We start from the raw sequence: 27,973 nt of genomic DNA, 5'->3' as shown, positions 1-27,973 counted from the left end.
TATTAATAATGATTGTTTATTGGATTGACATGATAGAGATATCATATTAATCAAAAAATTTACATGTATAATAAGTACATTTTATTGATAAATACAATGGTCAAATAAAACCGTTAAACTTTACATTGTACTCAAATAAGCCCTTAGTATCCAAATAAATCCATAACCTTTAAGTTACACCTAAATAAAACTCTTATAAACCAATATTTCATTTGAAATAAGGACTAATTTAAATAAAAATCAAACTTTCGGGCTTAATTAAGTATAGTAAAAAGTATAAGGGCTTATTTAACATAAGTAAACTAGTTGTATTTGTTAAACTTGCTTAATTTTATAAGTTTCATTCGAATATGAGATTCAATCCCGAAATTGTAATATCCTATTCTTTCTAATTACAGAAGGTTTCGATACATTTCGAAGTGAAGAAATATATATATCAGAATAAGTATTTTTGAGAAGAATTAATTGATCTAAATTTGCAAATTCTTATGGATTATTGTGAGGAAAGCTTACTTTTATTCACTGTGTAAAGGTGCAAATAAGATGGATGAATTTTGCCCACCCAATGTGAAGGAGTTTGACAATGCTACCTTAATGTTTAACCTTTCCTTCTTTGAGCCAACAAGTAGATTCATGTCCTGAAAAATATATTTTTAAATTAAATAAATTAACTAAATTGATCGGTTCATTTGATTAAATCGAAAATTTGATCGGGCTAATCATCATAATTGAAAAAAAAAAGGGGTAAACTATGCTAGTAGTTACCCAAATATTAGTAAATTTATTTTTTGGTAATCCTACTATGAAAAGTAACAACAATGGCACCCATTTATTCAATTTTGCCTTATTTGGTCACTTACTAACAACTTTAACCCACAATATTTATATATTATGTTAGTTTAGTCTTGATTCTAAAAAATCCGACCTTCAACATTTAGGCATTGAGTAATTTGGTCTTTTTTATAGTTTTACTTTTCTTTATAACCCTTTCACCTAAAAAGCTAAAAAAAAACAATTTTATTAGCGAAACTTGATTGAAAATATAAAAAAATTCCTAGATCATAATTTTCATCCTTTCTCATTCTTTTAAAATTAACCCTCAATCATAAAGAAAAGCAAAGCGTAAAAAACAATGCACCAAATTACGTAATGTGTAAATGTTAAGGGTTATATTTTTAGAATCAAGACTAAATTGACATAATTCATAAATGTTGAAAGCTAAAGTTGTTATTATGCCAATTTTAAAAGCTATCACCGTTAGCTACCTGGTGATAAAAAAAATGCAAAATTAAATAGTTGGATGACGATTTTATAACTTTTCATTGTTGTGTAAACAAAATTTTTTTTACTAATAATTAGATGACTACTAGTATAGTTTACTCAAAAGAAATATTCCCAACAATTCATACCACAGCCTTGTCAGGATTATCAAGATTGATATTTGGATGTACCCACCCAGTTTGTATTGCCTGCATTTAACGAGAGAAAAACCCAAGTTTAAAACTATAATCCAAGCTTTTCATAATTGGATCAGTGGTTAAATCAATCAAGTCACTAATAGTTAGTTCAATCAGTTCAATTAAATAAATCGTTAAAAATAAAAAATAAAATTCGATCAACTGTCAGTTCAACCGGTTTTTTAGCTTGATTGAACTGACTCAACCGATCTAAAGCCTTTCTTTGGACCAATACTCCGGCTGATTCCTAGTCTAACCTAATTTAAATATCATTGCTATGAACTAACTTGTTCATGGATTGAGTGACCACCTGACCTAGTAGCCCGGCTTGGCTCAAATCGAACTTCGGTGAGGATTTATTTTTTGTTTTACTTCAGGCAAATGGTCAAATTCAATTATAAAATTACATTTTTCAATATTTTATTATTTTTAAATGGTAAAATGGGCTATGTGAATGGGTTGAGTTGAGTAAACTCAAGACTAAGCTTAGATTTTTTTTTTCAAGAATCGGGTCGCAGCCTTGTTCCATTCGATCCATGCGCACCTCTAATTGTAAAATAAAATTGTTTAAGGGTTGGGTCTTCTGTTTGTTTGAGGTGAACTTAAAATAATTTACATTTCCAACTAGTCCAAATAACAATAATGTTTTTTTATTTAAATTTAATTAGGGTTATCTGAACAGATATCCCGAGTCAAACTCTAAATTATTTTTAATGTTTAAAGAGTTCTAATTAAATCCTTAAATTAAATTGTTGTTACAATTAAATCCTTTTCATCAGTTCAACTATCAACTTTGACATTAAATATCAGTTCGAACCTAACGTAGTTCTTTCTATAAACACGTTTAGCTTGATAAATATTTTAAACAAATCAAATCCTAGTTGGCAATTAACGTAAAATCTTACAACAAGACTAGTGGGAGAACCCAATTGAAAACGATAATTTGATTTGAGAATTTAATTAAAATGTTTTAGAGATTACGAATCTCGAGGATGTCTAATGCAATTTTAAATTTTAAAAATTTATTTTTTTCATGTTTCCGAATCAAACTTAAATGAGCAACCCGACTCAGTTCATAGACAAAAACCCTAAACCCCCTAATTTGATTACCTTAATTGTAGCAATTGCATCCACAGCACCTGTTGCCCCTGCTAGGTGACCAGTCATGGACTTTGTTGAGTTAATTCTCAACTGAAACAAAAAAAAAAACAAATTAAAGTTTAGTTATTAAATTTCAAATATAATTAAAAATAAATCGGGCAAAACTCTCTTCTCGAATGTCGAAATGAAAAAATCGATATTTTTTAAAACAAACTCTTTTTATTCAAATGCTCTCAAATATCATATAAAACTTGATCATAGATAAACATCTCAACCCCTAAACGCTTCTAAGCTCAAACCTAAATATGCAATTATCATTGAATCTCGAATTTGAATTCGATTTTGATTTTTTTTTTTAAATTCAAGCTGCGATATTTAATGATTTGCTTACCTCCATATTGTTGCCGAAACAACGGACCAAGGCTGCAAATTCAATCAAATCCCCAACTTGTGTAGAAGGAGCATGTGCATTTATGTAGTTTACATCTTCTCTAGCAACTCCTGCTTTTGCCAATGCTTTCTCTATACAACCAACTATACCTGTAAATTCGGTTCGGTTATTGTTAAGTTTGAGCAGTTGGAGTAATCAAAATAGTTGAATTAAAATATCTTAACGTACGCTTCTGTCGAGTAGTTTAGACTTTAGAGCTTAATCGAGTATTTTTTTTTTATAATTAATCTGGTTCAAACTGAACTAATTTGAAATTGAGCATGTTAATCGAGTCTTCTTACTAAGCAAATGAGTTTAATCAAACCTAATCGAGTGACTTGAACAGAATAACTATTAATTGAGATATCGTAACGAGGTAGGGTAGGACGGGTTTTTTGCTAGCCCTGCCTTTTATGATTTCCATCCCTTCCTCCAACTTTATTTTATTTAAAATTTTTAATTTAAATTTTGTTACTAGTTCCTATACTTTATGAAAGTGGTGGATTTAGTCCCTTTACTTTAATTTTATTTGAGAAAAGCTCCGCCCCTATATATTACATAATTCTATATCTTATGTTAATTTTTACAACATTAAATAAAATACATGTAATCATATCTTACAAAAAGCCTTAGGAGTTTCTAATTAAAATAGATAAGAATAGTTATAAAATTAACAGATGGATACTTTGGTAAATATTTTCGGATGGGACATGATAGTTTCGATCTAAACTCGTAACAGATCCAAAGCTAAAAATTTTATATTGAATCGATTTTAAAAAAACCTAATGAGTGAAGTTAAGTTAGGATTTGATAAATTCGGATTATCTTGTCATTCCTACTACTAAGGCAAGAGAAGATTTATTTACCGTCGGGATGCGGCCGAGTCAAGTGATACGCATCGGCACTAGAGCTTCCACCCAAAAACTCAGCATAAATTCTTGCACCTCTTCGCTGCCATTATTAACACACAAGACGATAATGAAAAGGGAGGAAGTTGTGTGGGATATGAATATGCTTTTTTTTTTTCCTTCATATATTTAGAGAATTATATCTCGTATTCATGTCTAAATATGTATTAAATTATAGTGTTAGATTCGAATATTTTAAGGAAAAAAATGGAAAAGCTTGTGTAACATAGTTCAACTTTTTTTCTCTTTAGATACCAAATCATCATAATCGAATACAAATTTATTTTATTAAGGGAGGATTGACTCTTTTAAGAAAAGTTTTCAAAGTGTCGTCTATTAGGAGTCGGCGGACTCATCAGTGGGTCAATATTGCCATCAATCAAGGTTTTGCTTCTCAACTAAGAGAAAGCCTAAGTGTGCGAGACTACTTGAAGAGATGGTGAATTCAACAGAGTGGGATCGCCTTGTCGGGACAGAGCGTATGTGACGCACAACTACCTAACAAGGATATGTGAGCATTTGTACTTAGTAGGACCCAAGACCTTGCATAATTGCCCTATATGTTGTAGGGCATAGGCTTGAGGCTGTGCGTATTGCCCTTAAATGCTCACATTTCCTTGTTAGGTAGCCGTGCGCCACGTACGGCCCGTCTCGACGAGGAGATCCCACTCTGTTGAATCCATCACCTCTTCAGGCAGCCTCATGTATTTGGGCTTTCACAAAGTTGAGAGACAAGATCGAGGACAATACCGACCCGTTGATGGATCTATTGATTCCAAGCAAGCAACTCTTCAAAGAGTTCTCTCGAAAAAATCGAAAATCCCTCCACATATTTAGATAACCAAACCACTATAGCCATATCTGACTGTGCATTTCATATAAAATAAATCTATAATCAAAATTAAGAAAAAAAAGTATACCAAATCCTTAAAAATATTTACAACTATAATAAGAGAAATGTACCTTGGCATGTTCTAATTCTTCCAAGAGCAAAACCCCAGCTCCATCTCCAAGGACAATTCCATCACGATTCTAATTTTTTTTTTAAAAAGAAGGGAAAATGGTGATTTGGTTTAATTCCAAATTTCATCTCTCTACCTTACAAATATTGAGATATTAATCCCCATACTTTGATTAATCAAAATTTGGTCCTCGTACTTTATGAAATTGAGAAATTAATCTAATTTGATAACACGGTTAAACCTTCTTGTTAAATAGTTGACCTAAAAATCAGCAATTCAATAATTTATATGCAAAAAATTAACTAAAAAAATCAACAGCTTTATGTTTACTTTATTATTATTATTAAAATTGGATTAATTTCTCAGTTTTGGTAAAGAACGAGGATAAAATTGCGACAAATTAAAAGTAGAGGAAATAATCTCTATTTTCTTAAATTAGAATGATTGAAAATCATAATTAAACCAAAAATTATGTAAGAAGCCGTCATTGAAAAGAGCTTGAAGTTGTAGGGTATTACAGTGTCCCAAGGACATGAAGCTTTGGTCGGGTCACAGTCCCTCTTAGACAGAGCTTTGCATGACGCGAAACCTGCCAAACCTTCATTTATAAAAAAAAAAAATGAAGGTAAGTTCATGATCTAAAAGAAATAATGTGTAAATATGCGATGGTAAAAGTATTATGGAGATTCCTGTATTAAGAGTCGAATTGCATTTTATCTCTTTTACTCAAAAAATAGACAAATTAATCATTGTACATTAGATTCAAGAGTAAACTTAGTCTTTCTGTTAAAAATTTTATTCAATTCTACTATTAAAAATTGGTCTTTATACGTCAGCATGAGGTATGCGTGACATGCCACATGTCACTGTCTAGTTATTCCATTACTCATGCTGGTTTTTAATAGCATAAATTGATGAAATTTTTAACAGAAAGAATCAATTTGCTTTGATATTTTGATCTAACATACAAAGACTAATTTGTCTAATTTTTTGAGTAAATCGGGCAAAATACAATTTGACTTCTAGTATAAGGACTTCCATTGTACTTTTACCTTAATCTGATTCTTCACTTTTATTTCAAGTATTTGTATATGATATTTATGTTCGACATAGATTTAAGTATTAGGACATGGATGAAACCAGAAATTTTAGATTAAAATTAAATTTTAAGGGTAAAACATAATTTTATTGTTATATTAGTTTATAATTTGAAAGTTTTAGAGAGAATAAACTGCAAATTTACCATTCACGCTCAAGTAGAACTGGCGGTAGACATTGGCTCTCTAAAACAATAAAATTATTTCAAGTCTTAAAATTTTAAAAATAAAATTATAAATTAATATAATAATAAAATTATATTTTATCCCTTCAAAAATTCATAATTTAAAATTTACCCCAAAAATGAATTTTTGGCTTCCCCAGTCTAAATAAAATAAGGTATATATAAGTATACCTATTGGATGAACTCCGGCATCGGAACCACCACAAAGCATCATGTCCTGCAAAATCATCTTATAGTATTGGATACAGATACTTGATCTAACATAAATATGTTCAACTTTAAATGATTTTCATATATTTAAATATTATATTTTTGTACTTATGTTTAAATGTATTGGATCAGGGATGTAGCTAGCGACGCTGATAGTGCGGCCGCCCTAAAATGATAGTTTTTTCATTTAAGTTCTTTAAAAAATTTTAAATTTTAAACTATTAAGGTAAAATTACATTTTGTCCTCTCTAAAAATGATAAAAATTTGATTTAATCTTTTAAAAATTATAAAGATAGACTATTAAAATGATGAAATTATATTTTTTACTGTAAAATTACAATTTAATTTCGACCTCCCTAAAAGAAATTTTCTGACTTTGCCCTATGCCAAAATATAATATTGAATATGAACATATAAAACAAAAAGAGAAGTTTAGAAAATTGGATCCGTCTAAATTTCCATTTAATAATTAATAAATATTTATTTAAAATTTAATTATAAATATTAATTTAAATAGGTTTAAGAGTTAAAAAAAGTTTTTGTGTTTTTTTGAAAAATCAATCAATTGAGCTCTTTAATTAATGTTTTTGTTGTTGACCGTTATTGTGCTGACATGACTATTAATGACCGTTGAGTCTACCGTTGTAATGTTAGCGTTATTTCATGTTAGCAAAAAAAAAAAATTAAAATTTTAAGTTTAAAATGAATTTGGATAAATATAAATCCAAATACATTTGAATCTAAACATTTTTTTTCGATATTTATTTTGAATATAGTTTTATATTTGATATACTTTTAAGTCATTTTCTCAACGACCTGTTAGTGGCAAAGGGAGGGGTTGACCCCTAAAATGAAAAATTTTCTGTCTCTAAAAAATATAAAATTTTAAGTTAATATATGGTAGAATTATAATTTAGTCTCTTAAAAATACTAGAATTATAATTGAGTCCTTTTGAAAACCATAAAAATATAAGGCAAGGCAAAATTAAATTTTAGTTCTTATAAAAATATAACTTAAACTCAGCTCTCTAAATTTGTTAAAATATTTTTTTATGTTTTTCTAATTTTACTGGCACAGGCCATCACATTATCATCACAACGGTTAACTCAACAATTGTTAATGGTCGCATCAACATTGTAATAATAAACAACGAAAATTATTGGCAAAAAAACTTAATCAATGTATTTTTAATGTTTGAAAGCTTAATCAAAAGTGTTTTTCTTCATTGATTTTTTCTAAGTACTAAAACTTTGTTAACCCTTAAAGCTATATTAATATAATATTTTTAAGTCAATTTAAAAGATAGATCGAGATAGGGTTCTAATATTCAAGGCTTGGATCTAACTTATCCTAATTTTTAATTCTATAGTATTTCTTTTTACACATTATATAATTTATATCATCTAAAAATTAAATACTTATTAATATAATATAAATATTTAAAATGTGTTAATTTGTATATATTTAAATGAAACATGTTGGACTTTTTAAAAGATTAATCCTGAACAATTTTGGATTAATAATTAACAAATATTAATAAGTTTATATCATATTTAAAACCCATAATTGAGATCAAGTCCAGTCTAGTGAATAATATTGTGTTAAGACCATATATAAATTAAACTTAACACTTTTTAAAACTCGATAATCATATCATATATAGATTCATAAACCCCTTTAACATCCATAAATTGAGATATAGAAATGAGTGACTCACAGTTATTCCATCAGTAATGTGACCAGCTGCACTGAGTATACAATGATTGCTTGTTGCACAAGCTGCGTTAATTATATAGTTTGGACCCATCCAACCCTGTGATTTAATTTTTTTTTAAATATATAAAAAATAAAATTTGATCTGATGTGAAATAATTATATATTAATTATATTTAATTCAATAAAAATTAAAATAAATTTGTTGAGAGAAGGCCGACTCCATTAGAAAAAGTCTGTGAAATGTTGTCCGTCAAAAACTGTGAGATCCATCAATGGGTTGGTATTATTTTCGGTGAGAGTTTTGTCTCTGAACTCAACGGAGAGCCCGAGTGCCGAAAGAGGTTACATGAAGAAACTAACGAGTTTATAAAACGCGAGCACCTTATCTAAGTGCCTATGAAGGAGAACTACTCATCAAGGAAATCTCATATTTTTGCTTGTAGGGATTTGAACCAATGCCCTATAACATATAGGGCATTGTTGGATAACTATACTAATAAATTAACCTTCTTGGGCACCTCGACAAGGCCCTTAAACTCTTTGAACTTTGTCATCTGTTCAAGCACTTAAACCCTAAGCAAAGTCGAAAGACAAAATCTTTGCTAGAGATAATACCAACCCATTGAAAAATTCAGACTCTCAATGATTCATTCAAATACTTCTCCCAATAAAGTCAACTTTTTTCCTCAAACCTTTAATCGATTTTCAATTACTATTATTATGATTTGAATGAGTGGTGTAGGTACCAATTCAATTGCTAGTGCTGCGCAACCCATGTTGTTTCCTGCCATAGGCACACTAAATGGATTTGGCCTCCTTGAAAGAATTAACATATTTTCAAACCATTCATAGAAAATCTGTTTCAAAAATATCCACAAAATTCATAATTAGAGAGAAATAGAAAACATTCTTTACTTTGAGTGTGAGTGTCGGATATAAATTTTATAATATATATATATATATATATGAATATATTCAACAATTTTGAAGTTTTTTTTTTATACTCATATGTTTGAATATATATCAAACACAAGTATTTGACTGATAACATATACTCTCACCATTTGAGACCAACTATGTTCTAGCATCATCTCAACATCATCCAAGCTTGGTGCTCGAGCACCATCGACACCAGTTAGGACACTTTTGATTTTTGGTTTTCGAGTACTATCGACACCAACTGATCTTGGTAAAGTAGACTAATCTAAGGGTCGAGCTATCTGTGAATCAAGTTTGGGATTAAGTTTTTTTTCTTACTTTGGGTAAGTTCGATTCTACCTAGATTACCATCTAATAATAAAATCATCTTATTTTATTTTATTAATTTAATTATAAATAAAGGTATCTATGATCAAGCTAAATGTAGCTTAGGTCAAGCTTATATATATCATATCATCACTATTCATATTTGTTCAAGTCTAACTTGACTCAACCAGATATATGAGTTCTCAAAATTTTTAAATTTTAAAAAAGTATTTGTAAATTAATGATTATAACCTAATCCATTTAGGCCATACACATTTTTAAAAATATTAACTTTATTTAATATCTTATAATTTTATTTCTTACTTTATTAAAATTTTAAATCTAATATATAAATTAGTCATATTTATAAATAATATATTATAACATTATTTATCTCGCTCAAACCTTGAATATTCAAGTCGGACTCTCTTATTTAAATAGACATAAAAATTTTAATGTAACCCATTTTCAAGCTTAATATTTTTTTCCAAACATTTTCAAATATTATACGATTTTTCAATTTTAAAATATCGCTCAACCCTTTGACAATTCTAATTATGAAAAAATATATATATATATATATATATATATATATAAAAGAATTGAATCGTGTTTACCCTTAAACCTCCCATTGCAGAGCCAACAATAATCCCACATCGAGTTTTATCAAGCTGTCCATTAACTTCATCGGAAATCCCGCCGTCGGCCAAGGCCTTTTTGCCGGCGGTTATAAGGTAAAGCATAAAGTTATCAGCTCTCATTGCAAGCTTTGATGAAACAAAACCTTCCGGTGAGAATGACTTAAGCTCAGCACCAATTTTCTGTTTTTTTTAATAAATAAAATGATCAAAATATGTCATTAGTCCCTATACTTTTAGAAAATTTGAGTCTTAGTCATTGTATTTAAAAAGTTAAAAATTAAATCTTTACATTTTCGGTTTAAAAATCCTAATCGAATCGCTGACTCCAATTTGATATGTTTATTAACAGATCATATATATGTGACATGGCGAGGGGGAAAGCCAAAACTGTTCTTAGAAAATAAAATTGAAATATAAACTTTTGGGAAGGTCCAATGCAATTTTATTATTATTTTAACTTATAATTTTATCATTTTTAAAAGGATTAAACTATAATTTCACCATTTCTTAGACCAATGTTCCTATTTGCCTTTGGCGCATGGGCGGCACTAGAGGGGTATGCAGGGTCTTTACCCCTCTAAAATGGAAAATTTTTGTTTTAACCCCTTAAAATTCAAAATGTTATAAATTAATACATGGTAAAATTATAATTTTGACCCCTAAAATGATAAAATTGTGATGTAGTCTTTCTAAAAGACTATACAGTTTTAAGCTTATAATGAAAAATTTTAATTTAATTTTGACCCCTACCAAAAATTTTTCTACCTTCGTCCTTACTCTGCTGCTACCCTTGGCATATGTTACTAGGGAATAAATCTCAAATTTTTTCAATTAGCCAAAAAAATCAACTAAGAGTTTAATGTTGGATCAAAACTTTTCAGACATTTAAAGAAAATTGATAAGTTGTGATTCAATTTCTGATCGCTAAGAACTTACAGATGGAAGCTGAGAAGTGTCGAATTTTTCAATCTCTGTTATGCCACTAATGCCTTGAAGAACATTGTTGTAGAACACGTCCGGATCCTCACCGAGCGCCGTTACAAGGCCGATCCCCGTCACAACGACACGCCGCCGCTTGTTTGCCGGCTTTTCGTGGTGTATCACTGGTTTGTTTGTAGTCTGTAAGGAAACCGCCATTGTTGTACCTAAAAGGAAAAAAAAGCTGTTAGGAATTGAAACTTCTGAAATTACATGCAGATCGGGTTGGATTAAATCGTTTAAGTTTGATTATATTTGTTATCTTTGACACGATGTCTAGAACTAGATAAAGCCTCTCCCCATCCTATAAATAGGAGGATAATACCCTTCAGCGCACTCGAACTCACCTCTTCCTGCATTGACAATAATATCCATGCCAGTCGAGCTAACATTCACTCGGCTAAACTTAATTATTTAATTAAGTTCAATTAAGTTTGCTTATTTAATAAAAGATTAATTAGTTCAATTCTCGTAAGATCAAATTCAATTACCAAATAAAATTTTTTCGATACTAATTAAAAATAAAAGATCTAATTCTAATTTTAATAGTTTTAAATTAATAAAACTGATAATTGTTGGTGTTAAAGTGTAACAGTTTAATTGATAATAGTGTTAATATTATTAAATCATTAAAGTATATAGATCAAATTATCCCAATTAAATTTTGGCATAGTAGAGAGACTAAAATCATAATTAAACCGAAATAAATTAGTTTGGGAAACAAAACTTTACCATTTTATTTACCTATATTTTTATAATTCTTTGGGTAAACTACACCCGAGATCACTAAAATACTAGTAAGTTTACATTTTGATCACTCAACTTAAAAAAGTTACAACCATTCGAAATTTTTTATTCAAATCACTAGATTGTTAAGTTATCAAAACTAAGGTACTAAAGCTACTCGAATCAAACATTAAGATATTCAAATTCAACCTTTCGATAGCTTGGTTTGTTTGAGCTCAATTCTATCGAAACCAAGCTAAATTAAAGGATTTAAAAGAAAAAAAATTCGAGTAATTTATGAAAACAAATAATATCAATACCTCTCTTGCAAGTGGTGTTATTAAGGCAATTAGATTGAAAGATGGGAGAGGTGAGTGCCATGGAAGAAACCAGTAGAGAGCTCAGAGATGAAGCGGCGGCCATTGCAGAAACCGATCGATGAAAAATTATTCTTTTTTTTTTTAATAAAAGAAAGATTAAAGGAAGCTCAAGTAGAGTAGTTGATAACCCTGAAAAAAAGGTGGAAATAATGGATTTAAGACTTGAATTTAGGGTTTATAGTAAACGAAAATAAAAATGCGAAATGCATGCAACGTTACGTATAGGGCAGAAAACTGTTCACATTATATATATAAAAATATATATAGGTGAATGTACCTAAGAGGTCCCTCTATTATTGGGATCTAATCAAATTAGCCCTTCTAACATTTATTATTTAAAAATAGTATTTATTGTTTAGCAAAGCTAATATTTTTAAAGTTTTATGGTTCTGTAAATGAAAATTTTGGTTTGGAATTGAACTGCAATTGAAAAAATAATTTTCAAGACATTTTTATACGGCAAATGTTAACTCATACAATTTGGACTTATTTGATTCTTTTAGTAGTATAAGGACTAAATTTATCCATTTAATACTAAAGGGACTAATTTGATTCAATCCTTATAATACAATGACCTCCCAATAACTTTAACCTACATTTATATATACACAATAGTTAATCTATCACAGTGTGTGTGGAAAATGTATTTTTATAAACACGTGTATTTGAGAAAATTACAATATACTAATAATATAACGTATAGTTTGAAACTAAAATGAAATAACTTGTATAAAATTACATCAACTTTCAAGTTAAAGAAAAAGAAAAGCTTGTGTAATAATAGTAAAGCTTATGAAAATATTAAAATAAAGCTTTAGTTGGAGTGGCAAAGGTAGAGTTTTGTAAATATTGGTGGCATGGATTTTAATATTACTTTATAAGAATTTTATTGGTTTTATTAAAATATAAAAAATATCATCTTAATGATAGAATTTATTTTAAATATTAAAGATTATTTTAATAATTTCTCAAATTAAGTTGGTGTTTAATTAACTCGTGATACAAACTCAATCATGGGTTTAAATAATAGTGTGTGTGAGAGAGAGAGAGTGTCTGTGAGGCGGGGGACGCAAAGGGGAGGCAAAAAATCATTTCAGGGTCAAATTTGAATTATAATTTTTTAGGGTCAAAATATAATTTTATCATTATTAACTTTTTTTTTAAAATTTTTTAGAAGGATTTCAAAGCAATTTTATCATCACCCATGAAGGGATGTATTTATAACACTGCAAATTTAAAGTAATTTTATATACTTTTATACTTTTTTGTATGATTATATTTTAATAATTCAATTATCGTGTTTAATGTTTCATTTACATAAATTATACATGTCAAATTTGGAGTAAATTATCTTTTTTTTAAATTGTTTTGTGTTAAAAGCTTTCAACAATTTTTATATATATAGAAAGTATTTTAGATTAATATGATAAAATTATCGAACCGATTCAAAATTTACGTGCATGATAAATACAGTTGTACAAGCCCAATTTAGGGCGGGCCCAGTAACAAACCAAATAAAAAGTCCAATTTACAAATCAGAATAGCCCAACTGCCCAAACCCAATTCAGCCCAAAATAAACCTAGCCCAACAGAAGTCAAACTAGGGTTTCAGAAAAGCTGAAACCCTACCGCCGCTGCCGTCACATCATCAGCGCAAGTGGCGCACCTAGCCCCTACCACCGTCACTGCTACTGCCCCAACCACCTACTCCATCAACACCTACAAAACACGATAAACACGCAAACAACAGAAACACGCAAGGAAAATAATAGAAATAACATGTAACATTGGCTATAAAAGCCGAATATCATCTCTGTAGAGGGGTTTTTTTTTAAATGAAATGTAAAAAAAAAAGAGTTATTCGAAAATCATAAGAACCAAAATAAAGTTTTGAGGTGATTTTTTTCCCTTTTTTATATATTATTTTATCATTTTTTATTTATTTCGAAATAACAAAAAAAAGAAAACCTTTTTACCTCTTTCGCCGTCATCGGAGTGCTCAAGGAAGCCAAAGGAGTGCGTCGGAAGAAAAAGGAAAATTTTTGGCTTCCCGTCATTGTACGGCGATGCCAAGATCGGCATTATGGCAAACAAGCGATGGTCGATGGCTGGATTTTGGGCCAGTGCCTGGAGAGGGAGAGAGGGGTTGAGAGGTTTTTTGGTTTTTTTTTTGGGAAGGGAAGTGAAAATGAAGGTTTTAAAAAAAAATTTGATTTATATAGCAGGCCAAACGGCGTCGTTTTGGCCTGTGCGCATAGGTCCCAAAACGATGCCGTTTTGCATAAGACTCGAGAACCGACCCGACCCAAGCAGGATCCGCGTGTTTTTTAGCGGAAGGGCTAATTGCTTTTTCAGCCCTTCCGCTTTTTAATGGTTTTACAATCAAGTACTTTTAGTTGTTTTTAATTTTTACCCCGTAATTTTTCTGCGATTTCAATTTAGTCCTACCTGGAACGACGGCGTTTTGGAAGGGAAGAGAAAATTTCTCTTTTAGTCCCTCCTTGTTATTCGCGCGTTCAAAATGGTCCATCCCTTTATTTTATTCCTGATTTTGCCCAAGTCTTTGTTTTAAAATTCGAATTAGCCCTTTTTTGTTATTTTTGTTATCTTGTTAATTAATCTAGTTCGACACTAAGACATTAATTAATCAACTAGGCACCAATTTTGGGCGTTACGAGGGTGCTAATCCTTTCTCATACGTAACCGAATCTCGAACCCGTTTTTCTGAATTTCGTGGACCAAAATCGTTGTTTTAATAAAATCAAATTGTTTATTAAAAACAACCACTTTTCAAGGTGATCCGATCACACCTCATCAAAAAATAATTGGTGGCGACTCCCGTATTCGTTTTCATTTTCAAAATCCAAGTCGACCTTTTTATCAAAAAAAAATGGTTTTGACAACAGTTATATAGATAAATGGGGTGTGTGGGGAGAGAGAGAGAGAGAGAGAGAGAGAGAGAGAGACTAAGGACCATGGAATTGGAGAGGAATCCACTTCCACCGATGTAAAATTAAAAAAGTTTTACGTACTTCTATGATTTTTTATACGATTGATATTTTAACAATTCAATCGTCATATTTCATATTTCATTCATGTAAATTATGCATGCCAAGTTTGACACAAATTAAAATATTCTAATTATTTGTTTTATATTTAAAAAATTTCAACCATTCAATATATATTAATATAGATAGAGTTTTAGATCAATATGATAAAAATATCAAATTGATTTGAAAATTTTCATAACAGTATAATTATATTAACAAATACAAGATTTGATTGTTACAATATTAATAGCACAATAAGTTAGGGAAAGTGTAAAACTACTTTGTTTTACATTGGCGTAACTAAATCCCTCCATCTATGTATTATATAGAGTTTTTTTTTCTGAAAAAACTATATCATAAAATATTATTATTTGATATACGGGAGGTTAAGGTCGTAGCTAGGGACTTTGGCCCATTGGGTTAATTGGGAAATGACTTTCTAGCCCCTCCCAAACCTTAAAAAAATTCAATTTTACCTTTCTTAGACTTTGGTCAAATGAATTTTTTTTTAATTGTGGCCCCTCTAAAAAGTAGTAATTTAATTTAAGCATTTTAACTTTGGCCCCAAAACTTAAAAAAATTCAATTTAACCTTTTTTAGACTTCGGTCAAATTAATTTTTTTTAATTTGGCCCCTCAAAAAAGTACTAATTTAATTTAAGCATTTTAATTTTGACCCAAAAATTTTATATTTTCATCTCAACCCTTCGTAAAACGGGGTAAGAAACTGTCAAGTATCACACACACTTGTCACATGTATACTTGTCTATGGGCCAGTTAACTTGACCATCTCAACTCTCGTTGAGCTTGAGTAAGGGTTTTTTGTCCTTGTATCGTCCTGACCTAGTCCAAAATTACAATAAATAATTCTTAAAATATATTTAAATTTAATATAAATATATGAATATGAATATAAAATATATTTTTAATATTTTATTGTTTTTCAATAATGATATGGACTATTTGAATAGGCCAAGCTTAGACTCGAGTCTAAAAACCTTTTAAAATAAAGTTGTCTAGTCACATTTAAACTTGTTCATGGTCGAGACAACCAAGGTTATTATTAGGTTTAAAAAAAAAGATTCATTTTTGGTTTGCTCTATGACATTTATATTTTCATAATTTTTTAAAATAAATTTATACATTATTATAATTAAATTCAAATAATAATATTTTGTAAATTATTAAATAGTAATTAAAGTGCACTATGTCCAAGACTTAATCCAAGTAAGCCATTTAACATGGGATTTCATAAATTTTTTTGGTACAATGTAAAAGAAAAGCTCCTAAGTAGGCTAGACGAATCCAAGCCATTCTAGAATAATCATCATTCAGTAATTGTAGAATTTCATCTGACTATTGCATATATATTAGCTTGCCTAACAGTCTTGAGGATGCCATTCGTGCCAATCCATCTGCTACCTTGTTACCCTCCCTAAACATATGTTTAATCTAGATCATCCAATCAAGTTGTAAGAGACCCTTTATAGCTCATAGCACTGCAGATTGATGTTGTGCAGTTCAATTTGTTTGAATAAACTAAATTACTTCAGTACCATCCATCTCAAGCACCAGAAATTTAATCCTTAAATTCCATGCTAATTGAAGGCCATCAAGAGCACCCTACAGCTCCACAGTTGTAATAAATCAGCAACCAATATTTTTTGAAAACCCAACATTCCAAACTCCATACTGGTTACAAATAAATCCCTCTGTAGAAGCAATTCCTGACACATTATTAACATCACTATCAGCCATTCATCTTCAAGTGGAATCCATCTAAATGATTTGTAAGTTTTGGAACGTTTCTATCTCAATTGATTTACTTGATACAGTTGGATTGAAGATAGTTGTCCATCATCTGGTAGCTCTTCTCCAAAACACTCTCACCTTTAATGAATTCATCATTAAGAACAAAGTTATTCCTCTTAATCCAAAGCTACCAACAAATAACACCAAAGAGGGTCTGCTAATCATTCGTATCGCTAGCAAAACAATCTGGATCTGTTAGGTTAATCTCAATCCACTCCTCTAATCTGATAGTGAAGAATTTCTATCTCTTATCCTGCTTGATTACCGCCAACCATGTACCCACAGCTGGTGTGCATAATCGCAGGACGTGGCTAATGCTCTTTGTCAAGTGTCCACAAACTTTACATCTTGCATCAATAGTGAGATGCCTTCTTGCTCTGCTCTCATTAGTAAGGACCCTATTTTAAAAAGCCAGCCAAAGAAAACCTCGTACCTTTTGAGGTCTTGGCAAATGCCAAATTCGATGCCAGATTTTTCCACCCCTAGCCGTCTCCACTCCACAAATGGAAGAATAAGTAGATTGAATTGAAAACCTGTGATATCCTTGCCCCATCCAACAAAATTATCTACATCACTAACAAAATGAGGCTTATAAGATGCAATGCACGAAACCACAGGTGGCAAAAACATATCTTTTATCAGCTCCCAGTTTCAATCTCCACTCGGCAAAACCGTTTCCACAACAGGAACATGTTCAATGGGTATAATTTCGGGTTGTGTACAGACATTCATTAGAGGACACCATTCATTCACCCAAGTATCTCTCCAAAAATCAACGTCTAAACCCTTCCTAGCATTCCATACAACATTTTCACTTTGCTCTAGATCCTACAAATACCCTTCCAAAGCCGAGAAACATTACCCATCTATAAGATAATAGGTGCATTGCCCTTCCACTTATATTTCAAACGAAGAACCTGAATCCATAATTGCTCGGGCTTTCTGATAAGATTATAACCAATCTTCACAAGGAACATATCATTCTGACAATCAATTTTCTTGAACCCAAGACCACCATTTTTTGTGTCTTTGCAGAGATCCTCCCACTTGACAAGGTTTATCCCTTTCTTCTCATCAGTGTGCCCCTAAACAAATTCCGAATATTTTTTTTCCATTTCAGAGCATACTTCTTTTGGAATGACTATCAATTGCATGACATACATGGGTATAGCCGCTAAAACTGATTTCACTAAAGTAATTCTTCCTACTAGCAAAAGCAACTTAGCTTTCCACCCAGCTAGTATTTTCCTCATATTATCCACCATATAATAATAAGTATCTTTAGTCCCTCTCTAATGTAGAAGTGGGACACCTAGATACTTACCCAAGTTATCTACATGTGAATAACCTAGGCCACAACTAATGTTCCCTTTCAAGTCATTAGGAACATTTTTAGAGAAAAAAAATCTGTGTTTTTTGTGCATTGACTCGGTCCCTAGAGTTGCTGCAAAAACTTTCAACCACCTTTTTCATAATCAACATGTGATATTTTAATAGAGGATATTTTAATAATTTCATAATTAAATTAGTGTTTGATTGACCTGTGACAGTATCCTAACAAAATACTTGCATATGATAGGATTCTAACACAAAACATATTTAATTGTTATATCAAACTTTTTAAAAATATTTTGTTACATAAACAATTATTTATAGGGTAAACTATACCCAATGTCACTGAGATGTTAAAATTATTGACTTATTATCTTTTTCATTCGCACCGTCTACACCAATTGAAAATTCTCTTTTCTTTCTTTTTTACAATTCGATTTTTTTCAAACAACATCATTCTTTAATCTTCGACACTAATCGTCAAATCGACTTAGATTTATGGAATATTATACTTATGGATGAATATTGATTCATGGTATTAATCGACTTTTGTAAGTGGTTAATTAAACCTTTTTCTAAAAACTCAAATAAATTTTTTTTAAATAATTTAACAATCATTTTCCAACTTTTTTTTAATCGAAAATCATTTGAATAATTTAACAATCCTTTTGTAATTTTTTAAAATTGATGGTTTAGTGTTATTTATATTTTTTCGGAGCAGCCATTCGTCTTCAATGTCTGTTCTTTATCTTCAGTACACTTTATTACAGAGAAATACAAGAGACAATGAGTGGAACCTTATCTCAGCTACCAATACTTCCCTTCACAGAAATGGCGTCTTCCATTTCCCAAATCCACCAAGCTCATGCTCATCTTCTCAAAACTGGTGTTTTCCCCAATAATACCTTCGTTTCAAACAAGCTCATCTCTTTTGCCGTCTCAAATCCCGACCCCATCACCCTCTCTTACGCTCACTCCGTTTTCACTCACATTACTGACCCAAACTCTTTCTCCTACAATTCCCTCATCAGAGCTTATGCTAATAGTCGTACCCCTGAAAATGCTCTCTTCCTCTTCCGTCAAATGCTTAAAGGAGGCCCTGTTTTGCCCGATAAGTACAGTTTCACTTTTGCTTTGAAGGCATGTGCTGGGTTTTGTGGGGTTGAAGAAGGGATGCAGATTCATGGTCTGGCGTTGAAACTGGGGATTGGGTTTGATATTTTCGTGGCTAATACTTTGATTCATGTTTATGGAAAAAGTGGGCATTTTGGGTTTGCACGGAGCCTTCTCGATAGAATGGCTGACAGAGATGTGGTTTCTTGGAATGCTTTGTTGAGCGCTTATATTGAAACGGGATTCATAAGATTGGCTCGTGGTTTATTCGATGAAATGGATGAAAGGAATGTGGAGTCATGGAATTTCATGATTTCGGGGTATTTAAGTTCAGGGTTACTCGAAGAAGCTAAAAGTGTCTTTGATTCAATGCCTTTAAAAGATGTGGTGTCTTGGAATGCTATAATTACAGGTTATGCTCATGCAAGTCGTTTTGATGAAGTTTTGGAGCTTTTTGAAGATATGCAGCGTGAGGAAGTGAGGCCAGATACTTGCACATTGGTCAATGTGTTGTCTGCATGTGCTCATCTTGGTGCTTTGGGCCAAGGTGAATGGATTCATGGTTATATCGATAAGAATGGGATAGACACCAATGGTTTTATAGCTACAGCTCTTGTTGACATGCATTCAAAATGTGGGAACATTGATAAGGCTGTAAATGTGTTTAGAAATGCTTCAAAGAAGGATATTAGTACATGGAATTCCATAATTGTTGGTTTAGGGATGCATGGCTACGGAGAAACTGCATTAGAGACTTTCTCAGAGATGCTTATGGAAGGTTTTGAACCTAACGAGGTGACCTTCATTGCTGTTTTGACTGCTTGCAGTCGTTCCAGGTTCTTAAACGAGGGATGCAAGATGTTCAAACTCATGGTTGATGATTATGGAATTGAACCAGCTATTGAGCACTATGGTTGCATGGTGGATCTCCTTGGTCAGGTCGGGTTATTAGAGGAGGCTTTGGAGCTTGTAGAAACAAGGCAACTGAAAGAAGCTCATGTGCTTTGGGAGTCCTTATTGAGTGCCTGTAAAAACCATGGTAATGTGAAAATGGCAGAGTATGTTGCTAGGAAGCTCTTAGAGTTGAATCCGCAAGATAGTTCTGGTTATGTTCAGTTATCTAATACATATGCAGCACTGAAAAGATGGGATGATGTTTTAAATGTGAGGAAAAAAATGAAGGCCCTGAAAGTAAATAAGGAGCCTGGATGTAGCATGATCGAAGTAAATGGCGTTGTTCATGAGTTCTTAGCTGGTGAAGGAATGATTCTTGAATAAATCTGACATTAAAAAATCAATCCATTCTGCTGGAAAGTAGGAATGAAGTTCTGTAGATAAATGATAAAAGTAGTGTACAACAAATTGATGGTGCATAATGAAGTTGCAGTAGAAAAGGAGTCATGAATCTCACATTCATGGTATGCTAGAGTTCGACGGGGATGTGTCTTTTGTGGATAAAACCGTGATGCCTCAATTGACAAAAAGCATGAGACAGACAGGAAATTATGTCCAAGGAATCAGATTTTGATGGAGTTATGGACATAGGCCTTTAAGTAAAGGTAGATATTCTTCTTGCATATGTATGCTTGCATTGCATGTCAAGTAGCTTCTAGCCAAAAATTAAATTGAAAACCAACTTATGGACCCTTTAAAGTTTGAATTTAAAGCTAAAGTTGTAGCCTGATGCAAATTAGAAGCATATGTTTGTTAGTGTAAATGTAGAAACTTAAAAGCGTTTTACGATTTTGGTCAATTCTATGTTGCTTTGACTCTACACTTTCCTTTTAAATATCCGCATTTGAAACTTGTCTGTCGCTTAGCTATAAAACTATGATTTCATGCCTGTATCAAATACATACTCGAATCCAGATATATGGTATTCACGCTCAAGTCTAAATAACATGCCTGAATCATACATGCTGAAATCCTATGATGATATGTATCAGAATTTGCCCTCTATGTTGTGTTTGTATTATTAATCATATGCTTCACCATCAAAATGCAAAGCTATATGTTATCATTGACATCTAATTCAATGGACATTACATCCCAGTTTATTGCTAAAACAACACATCAGGTATCTCAATTCTGTAATTGTTATTCTCATTATTTGAAATTTAAATGAAAGAATTTATATGTGTATATATGGTACCAACAAAAATGGGAACTCATATGGTTAAGGAGGGCAACACCAGAGGATGATGCTACCATTACAACACTGATAAGGACATAGGCACTGAGACATCACCACCGAAAGTTGAAATGTTTGTAGTTGAGTTACCATTTCTGAATCCACTGGGATGTAAGGACGTATTCTCACACCTATGAAAGACTCGAGCAAGTGATGCAGCCTTCCGTCTAGCTCGTTTTGTACCCGTAAACAACAGAGTTTGAAGTAAACCGGCCAATGCAGGTGTCTTAAGCACTCTCTCAGTCGCAGCGGCACCACCACTGCGGCACAACTCGAGCAATGCTGCAACTGCATTCTCTTTCCCTCTCGGTGTTCCGCATCTCATCATTGTTATCAACCTGGACACTGCCATTTCTTCCTTTCCCACTGCTTCGGCCCCAATTGGCTGTCGGACTATTAAGGCCAATGCACCTGCTGCTTCCTCCGCAACACCTTCATTTTGCAAAGCTCCTACAAGTTCTGCAACAGCTCTGGCCTTAATCATTCTTGCACAATTATCTGTGTGAGTCGACAAATTAAATAAAGCCATTACAGCATCCTTCTTTCCTCTTGAGGTTCCCACTCTCAGCAACCCTGCTAAGGCTTCAATTGCTCCTTCTTGATCTGCTATTCTCTTCTTAAAGTCATGAACTGCTGAGAGGCTGAACAATGTTGCTGCAGCGTTTTCCCTAGCTTCTGTTGTGAGTCCGAGCTTCAAGACTTCAACAATTGATGTTAAACAACCATCCTCATCGATAATTAGACGTTTATTTTTATCGTGAATGGATAGATTCAGCATTGCAGTAACAGAATTCTCTTGAGCAATGGGGCTTGAAGATGACAGCAACTTCCGTAAGTGCGGTATTGCCCCAGCCCCTGCAATAAAAGCACGGTTTTCCTTTCCCGTTTTAGTCAATAACCGAATCTCTCTAGAAGCAATAGTCTGAGCTCCCTGAGATCCATCTGCTAGTTGTTTGATAAGAAGCGTTGCTGTTGCTCTATTGGCTTCCACTGCTGCTTTGATTGGGCAAGCAGCGGCAAAAGACTCTGCCGATGCATCCCTAGTCTCTGGTGGATCATATGGGACACCATGAGCAGTACACCATTGCACGATCAAGTTCCTCAAAGCTCGATTCGGAACAAGCCGGGTATGGTCAAGCATTTGCCCTGTCTTTGGACAAGTACAATGCCCTTCCTCGATCCACCTAGTTATCGAACTCCGGTCATAAGTCTGTCCTGTTGAAACTATCACCGGATCTCTCATCAACTCCAATGATATCGGACAACAGAAGTCCTTTGGAACAGTTAAAAACGTATCGGCAATCTCTCGAGCAATCAACCCTTTTCTTGGTTTCTTCTGACCCCGAGACAAGAACAGAACCTCATCTTCCTCAAAACCGAACAGCAAAAACCGACAATACCGGACAATTGCAACAAATCCATTAAGCACACAAGCAGTAGGTTCAATATCCCCTTCATGATTCACAATTTGTTCCTCCAAAAACTCAATTTCACGCCTAAAACTTATGGAATCCCTAATCCACAACCTCTCCACAAAGAACAACCTTAAATCCCCATGATTTGGTATCCTCCCATTACCAAAATCATCAAGAAATGAAAACAACTTAACCCTTAAGCCCTCATCACTTTCATCAACATAAAGTTTAGGGTTCCTAGCCTGCTTTTGCAACAGCTCAACTTGTTCCCTAACATCATCACTCAACTCAAGATCATTTAATGGGAAAACATCCAAAAGGGTAGAAATCTCTTGGTTCAAATCATGGAAATGGCTTGAAATTGAAGGGTTTTGAAGTAAAAGCCATAACTTACTTGATTGAGCACAATAATCAAGCAATATCTTTGACCTGTAAAGCAACAAATAAAGCTCCTTGAAGCACAAAATGGCTGTTGATGGCAACGTTGACATGGACCCAGATTCTGAATCCTTCACATACTCCAACAAAACAACCAAAACCTCGATTTTCCGAATCAAACACCGAGAATTCCTTCGTTGAAAGAAGAAAACCTTGTCGGAAACGCAAGAAACAAGCTCCGATGAGATGGCTACTAAGGTTTGAACGAGAGCTACTTCAGATAAGTCCACCGGAGCCAAAAACGCCTCCACAGACGGCGATCTCCGCCGCCTCATGGATGAGAATATAGCCGCCGTCGCCATTATCGGTAAGCTCCAAAAACGAAGGTCTGGGTAAATCTAAAACAAGCAAATGACATGAAAATCCAAAAGGAATTGAAAAAAACAAAACAAAACAAAGAACACCCAAGATTTTTCAGGCTTATTCTAGTTCTGGATTATTGTTAGAATGTTCAAAGGATGTTTGTATATATGATAGCAAAAACGGGTCGTTAAACCATTCAAAAAAGCTTCTAATTTATACACACAAGTGGAAACGGAAGAGAGATCATCATTTGTATGAAAAGAGATTACGCGTTTAGGAAGATGTAGGAAAATGAAATGAATTTTCCATAAAACTAAGTTTTTAATATACACACTTTGACGGATAAGCATCCATATATAAATGCATATATATTATTGTCCATTCATTTCCTTTTCATTTTCCTACTCTACTGTTTAAAGAAATGAATGACTGTTAAAACTTTTTCCAGGATTTTGACTTTTTGGGCCTTTTTTGCTGTCTTTTTAGTTTGGTTTTACTAAAGAAAAACGGCACTCTCATCCACCATTCTATTTTGGGATTGAAAATTTTTCCCAACTGACGGCTTCCACCCGACTCCATAGTTTCAGATTTTTTCAAATTTTGAATCCGACGGATGGGACACGTCGAAAACTATTTTTTTGAAAAAAAAATTAGTTGTCGACTTAAGAATGAAAATTGAAGTCGCCACCAATATTTTATGGAGATGTGATTGAATCACTTAAAAAATGATTTTGGACTACGAGTTTTAGAAAAATGGATTCGGGAGTCAGTTACGTATGAGGAAGAGTTAGCACCCTCGAAATGCCCAAAATTAGTACCTAATTGATTTATTAATGTCTTAAAGTCGAACGTCAAAAATTTGTAAAAATTGAAAACGATCCCCCTTTTTATTAATGTCATATTTTTTAAAACAATACTTGGATAAACTTGGATGTAAAAAGGCCTTCTCATCCCGAGGCACAAAATGTCATATCACGTAAGGTAGGATGCAACACCTGAATTCCCGAGTATAAGCTAACCTTTTAAAAATCTTTATTGAAACTTGGTATATTTGAAAACTAAAAATGTTTAACCATCTTAGTTCGACGAGAATATCGAAAACTGTAAGTTAGGGCACGAATCCTCGAAGTTCCAAATACGACATATAGTATTATTTTGAAAGATTTTGAATAAAATAGTTTTGATACTTGAACGATATTAGGCGTAACCTTTTAAACGAATAAAATGTAATGGAGTGATAATGTACAATGCAAAAGGATAATTTGAAGATAAAATGTATACTAATGAATAATGAATGATCAATAAATAAAATATAAACAAGCATAACAACAATAATCTCAATTATACATTATGCAAATATCAATATCAACATTCAAAATCAAATGAATTAATAATCAATTTTAAAAGATACACTAAAATAATATTAAGCTTAAATATTAAAACCCTAAAGAGTAATAAATAATAAATAAATTAAATTAAATTAAATATTGGACTATATTGAAGATAGAACAGGATTTGAAGGCAAAATTGTAATGAATTCTAAGATAACAAAACAAATTGGGACCAGATTGGATGCGCGCTAAAGAGGGGAGGACCGAATGGCGAAATAAACCCTGTCCTCTGAAACGCACCGTTTCACCAGGACCAAATCGAAAATTGAATAAAATTTAGTGTATCAATTGTAGAGAATAAAAGAAAATGAATTAAATTAATTAAAAATGCGAGGGGCTAAATGCACAAATTGGCCAAATGACAAAAATGCACGGATCCTTCCCTGGGTCGGGTCACTGCGCGGGTCAAGAGCCGCTCAATGGCGTCGTTTTGGCACTATGGACTTTAGCCCAAAACGGCGCCGTATTATACCATTATTTAAACAAACTTTTTTAATAAAAAAAATTTTGCAGCCTGCTTTTTTTTTAAATATGCTGCTCTGCTAGGGTTTCTTCAAACCCTGCCTCAACCGCCACCTCTTAATACACCTCCGCCGCAATTCTTCCACGAACGATGGCCGGAGACGAGCCCCGTTGGACTTTTGGCCCCATTTGAGTGGATCCGAAGGCAAAGGTAACCTTCCTCTCCCCTTTCTCAATATTTCTCTATTCTATTTTTAAAATAAAATAAATTAAAAACAAAGAAAGAAAAATGAAAAAAAGATTCGGTCACTACCTTCAATGACTGTTTTTGTGTATTTTTTTTTTGAATATAGAATACTTCTCCTCTTTTTTCCCCCTTTTCAATGAATCAATCGACTCTTTTTATAGCCGAAAATACAAAATAAAAGAAAATAAATCTCCCAAAAATCTCGTCTGTTATCCCATTTTTTTTTGCTATCCTAGTTGCGTGCTGCTTGCTACTTGTGTTCGTTGCAGGTACAGCTGGCGTGGAGGTATACGTGGAGGTGCAACTCACGTGGAGGGGAACTCTAGCTGCTGCGGCGCGCTCTGGGGCTGAATGCTTCTAGGGTTTACCGATCCTTCCTCTGCTATTGGTTTCGGGCTAATGTTTGGTGTTTTGGGTTCATTTGGGTTATTGGGTTTTGATTTTGGGTAATTCGGGTTTGGGCTTGTAATTAATTGGGTTTCTAATTAGGCTTAATGTAATCTAGGCCTGGACTGAATTTGGTTTTACTTTTTATTGGGTCAATGTTTGTAAAAGACTGAACTACTAATATGGACCTTTAATTTTTATTTATTTTTGGAATTTATTCGGCCGGGCAAAAATGGGTTATTACAACTATAGTTCTATAATTGACATGTTTTATTTCGCCATCCATTTCGTTTTATTATTGAGTATAATCTTGAAATTCCTTATTACTTTTATGGATATTGGATCTATTCATTCCTATTTCATTCCATTTTATTTTATTTAATTTTTGTTACGTATTTTTAATATTTTTAAAACCAAGTAAATATTTCAACACAGTTCTTCAAAGAAAAAAATGAACATAAAACATATGGATTTTTTTCTATAATATATTATTAAATTTTTACTCGTTTAATAGTTATATAGACAATGATAAAATAATAATTTTATATAATGTAGCGGGCGGGGCATACTATATACTTATTGTTGAAAAGAAAAAAATCATATGCCTCGTTCATCATCCACTTTTAAAAAAAATCCCTCCATTTGAAATGGATTGGATCAGAACCTATCGGGTAGTTTGAATTTTTCCGTCTCTATTGTGATCGGGTCAATTTGCCTTGAGATAATTATAAAATTGGCCTTATATATAATATATTAATATTAGATCTTCATTTCCATTATTTGTACCACTTTCGCCCAAGCCTTTTTCCTTATATGCTTTTTGGGATTAAATTTGGTAACTATTCTCATAGTGGGATTCAAATTTTTTTTATTGATCCAAGTTAGGCTTTGAATTTGGCAATTGTTCATACACAACAATAAAAATGTAAACTACACCTAAGGTTATTAAACTATTAGTAAGTTTATGTTTTGGTCACACACTTTCAAAAAATTACAAAATAGTCATTAAACTATTTGAAAGTTTTTATTTAAGTCACTGGGCTATTAAGTAATTTTTTTAAAGTTCGGCTAGCGAGCTCCAAGTGACAATTCAACAATTGGTATGGTGGATCAGTACCCATTGATGAGTTGAATAACATACCTTAGATCCAAGTAGATCTGAAGGTTAGTGTCGATGATCGGAGAAGAAAGTTATTTAGATTTTAGTTCGCAGATTTGAAACGTTCAAAGCTATTTTATGAAAAAAATTTGAATTGTAGAAGAGAAGGGGGGAGAAAGCTTTCAATTGGTGCGGTGGTGAGAATAGGGAAGGCCATATAGTATCGATTTTAACAGCCCAATGACTTTAATGAAAACTTTTGAATAATTTAGTGATATTTTATAACTTCTTGAAGTTGAGTAACCTAAATGTAAATTTGCTAATAGTTCAGTGCCCTTGGGTGTAGTTTACCCCTTTTTTTTAACATAGTCATTATCATTAATAACTAGTGGGATTGACCAATCAAACTAGAAACCAGTCGGTATTTTGTCTGGATATGAGGATTGAAACCGTCATTGAGCAAATTGTTCAAAACCGACAGTTGAATCAATTTTATAAGTTTTTATAAATTTCTTTTTGGGTCCTAAATTTGACAACTATTCTCACATTAGGGTTTGAACTTTTTTTGTCCAAGTAAATCCCTAAACTTGACAATTATTCCATATTGCCTTAGTACCCCTTTTAAAATTGTAAGAATATAAATTAGTATAGAGGTAAAATTTCATATTGACCCCACAAACATTTATAATTTACTTC

At 32.3% G+C, this 27,973-nt stretch overlaps 3 protein-coding genes across 3 annotated transcripts; 1 reads left to right on the top strand and 2 right to left on the bottom strand.

The window, feature by feature from the left end:
• Nucleotides 1–384: 384 nt before the first annotated feature.
• Nucleotides 385–11,093, bottom strand: LOC105797901 (3-oxoacyl-[acyl-carrier-protein] synthase II, chloroplastic). The gene is made up of 12 exons (XM_052621408.1): nucleotides 10,891–11,093; nucleotides 9,931–10,134; nucleotides 8,815–8,925; nucleotides 8,070–8,165; nucleotides 6,312–6,357; nucleotides 5,377–5,456; nucleotides 4,860–4,928; nucleotides 3,855–3,939; nucleotides 2,950–3,098; nucleotides 2,568–2,648; nucleotides 1,410–1,469; nucleotides 385–638 (listed from the first exon to the last, which is right to left on the bottom strand). Exons 1-12 carry the CDS (start codon nucleotides 11,089–11,091, stop codon nucleotides 516–518), a joined length of 1,305 nt encoding a protein of 434 aa, XP_052477368.1. The 5' UTR covers nucleotides 11,092–11,093; the 3' UTR covers nucleotides 385–515.
• A 7,856-nt stretch (nucleotides 11,094–18,949) lies between these two features.
• On the top strand, nucleotides 18,950–21,148 carry LOC105798995 (pentatricopeptide repeat-containing protein At4g18840). Its single transcript, XM_012629298.2, has one exon. The coding sequence runs from the start codon at nucleotides 19,018–19,020 to the stop codon at nucleotides 20,620–20,622; it is 1,605 nt and encodes a 534-aa protein (XP_012484752.1). The 5' UTR covers nucleotides 18,950–19,017; the 3' UTR covers nucleotides 20,623–21,148.
• A 274-nt stretch (nucleotides 21,149–21,422) lies between these two features.
• LOC105798994 (U-box domain-containing protein 17) lies at nucleotides 21,423–23,997 on the bottom strand. The gene has a single exon (XM_012629297.2). It carries the CDS (start codon nucleotides 23,688–23,690, stop codon nucleotides 21,555–21,557), a length of 2,136 nt encoding a protein of 711 aa, XP_012484751.1. The 5' UTR covers nucleotides 23,691–23,997; the 3' UTR covers nucleotides 21,423–21,554.
• Nucleotides 23,998–27,973: the final 3,976 nt, after the last annotated feature.

This window comes from Gossypium raimondii, chromosome 9, assembly GCF_025698545.1.
Source record: "Gossypium raimondii isolate GPD5lz chromosome 9, ASM2569854v1, whole genome shotgun sequence".
NCBI lineage: Eukaryota > Viridiplantae > Streptophyta > Magnoliopsida > Malvales > Malvaceae > Gossypium > Gossypium raimondii.
The sequence above is the reverse complement of the archived record's forward strand: the minus strand, read 5'-3'. Positions and strand labels throughout refer to the sequence as shown.

Coding starts and splice junctions, on each gene's coding strand:
- LOC105797901 (XM_052621408.1), bottom strand. CDS start 11,091: ATGGCGGTTTCCTTACAGACTACAAACAAACCAGTGATACACCACGAA. Junction 8,166..8,814: donor CAGCACTAGCAATTGAATTG/GTACCTACACCA, acceptor ATTAAATCACAG/GGTTGGATGGGTCCAAACTA. Junction 1,470..2,567: donor ATGCAATTGCTACAATTAAG/GTAATCAAATTA, acceptor CGTTAAATGCAG/GCAATACAAACTGGGTGGGT.
- LOC105798995 (XM_012629298.2), top strand. CDS start 19,018: ATGAGTGGAACCTTATCTCAGCTACCAATACTTCCCTTCACAGAAATG.
- LOC105798994 (XM_012629297.2), bottom strand. CDS start 23,690: ATGGCGACGGCGGCTATATTCTCATCCATGAGGCGGCGGAGATCGCCG.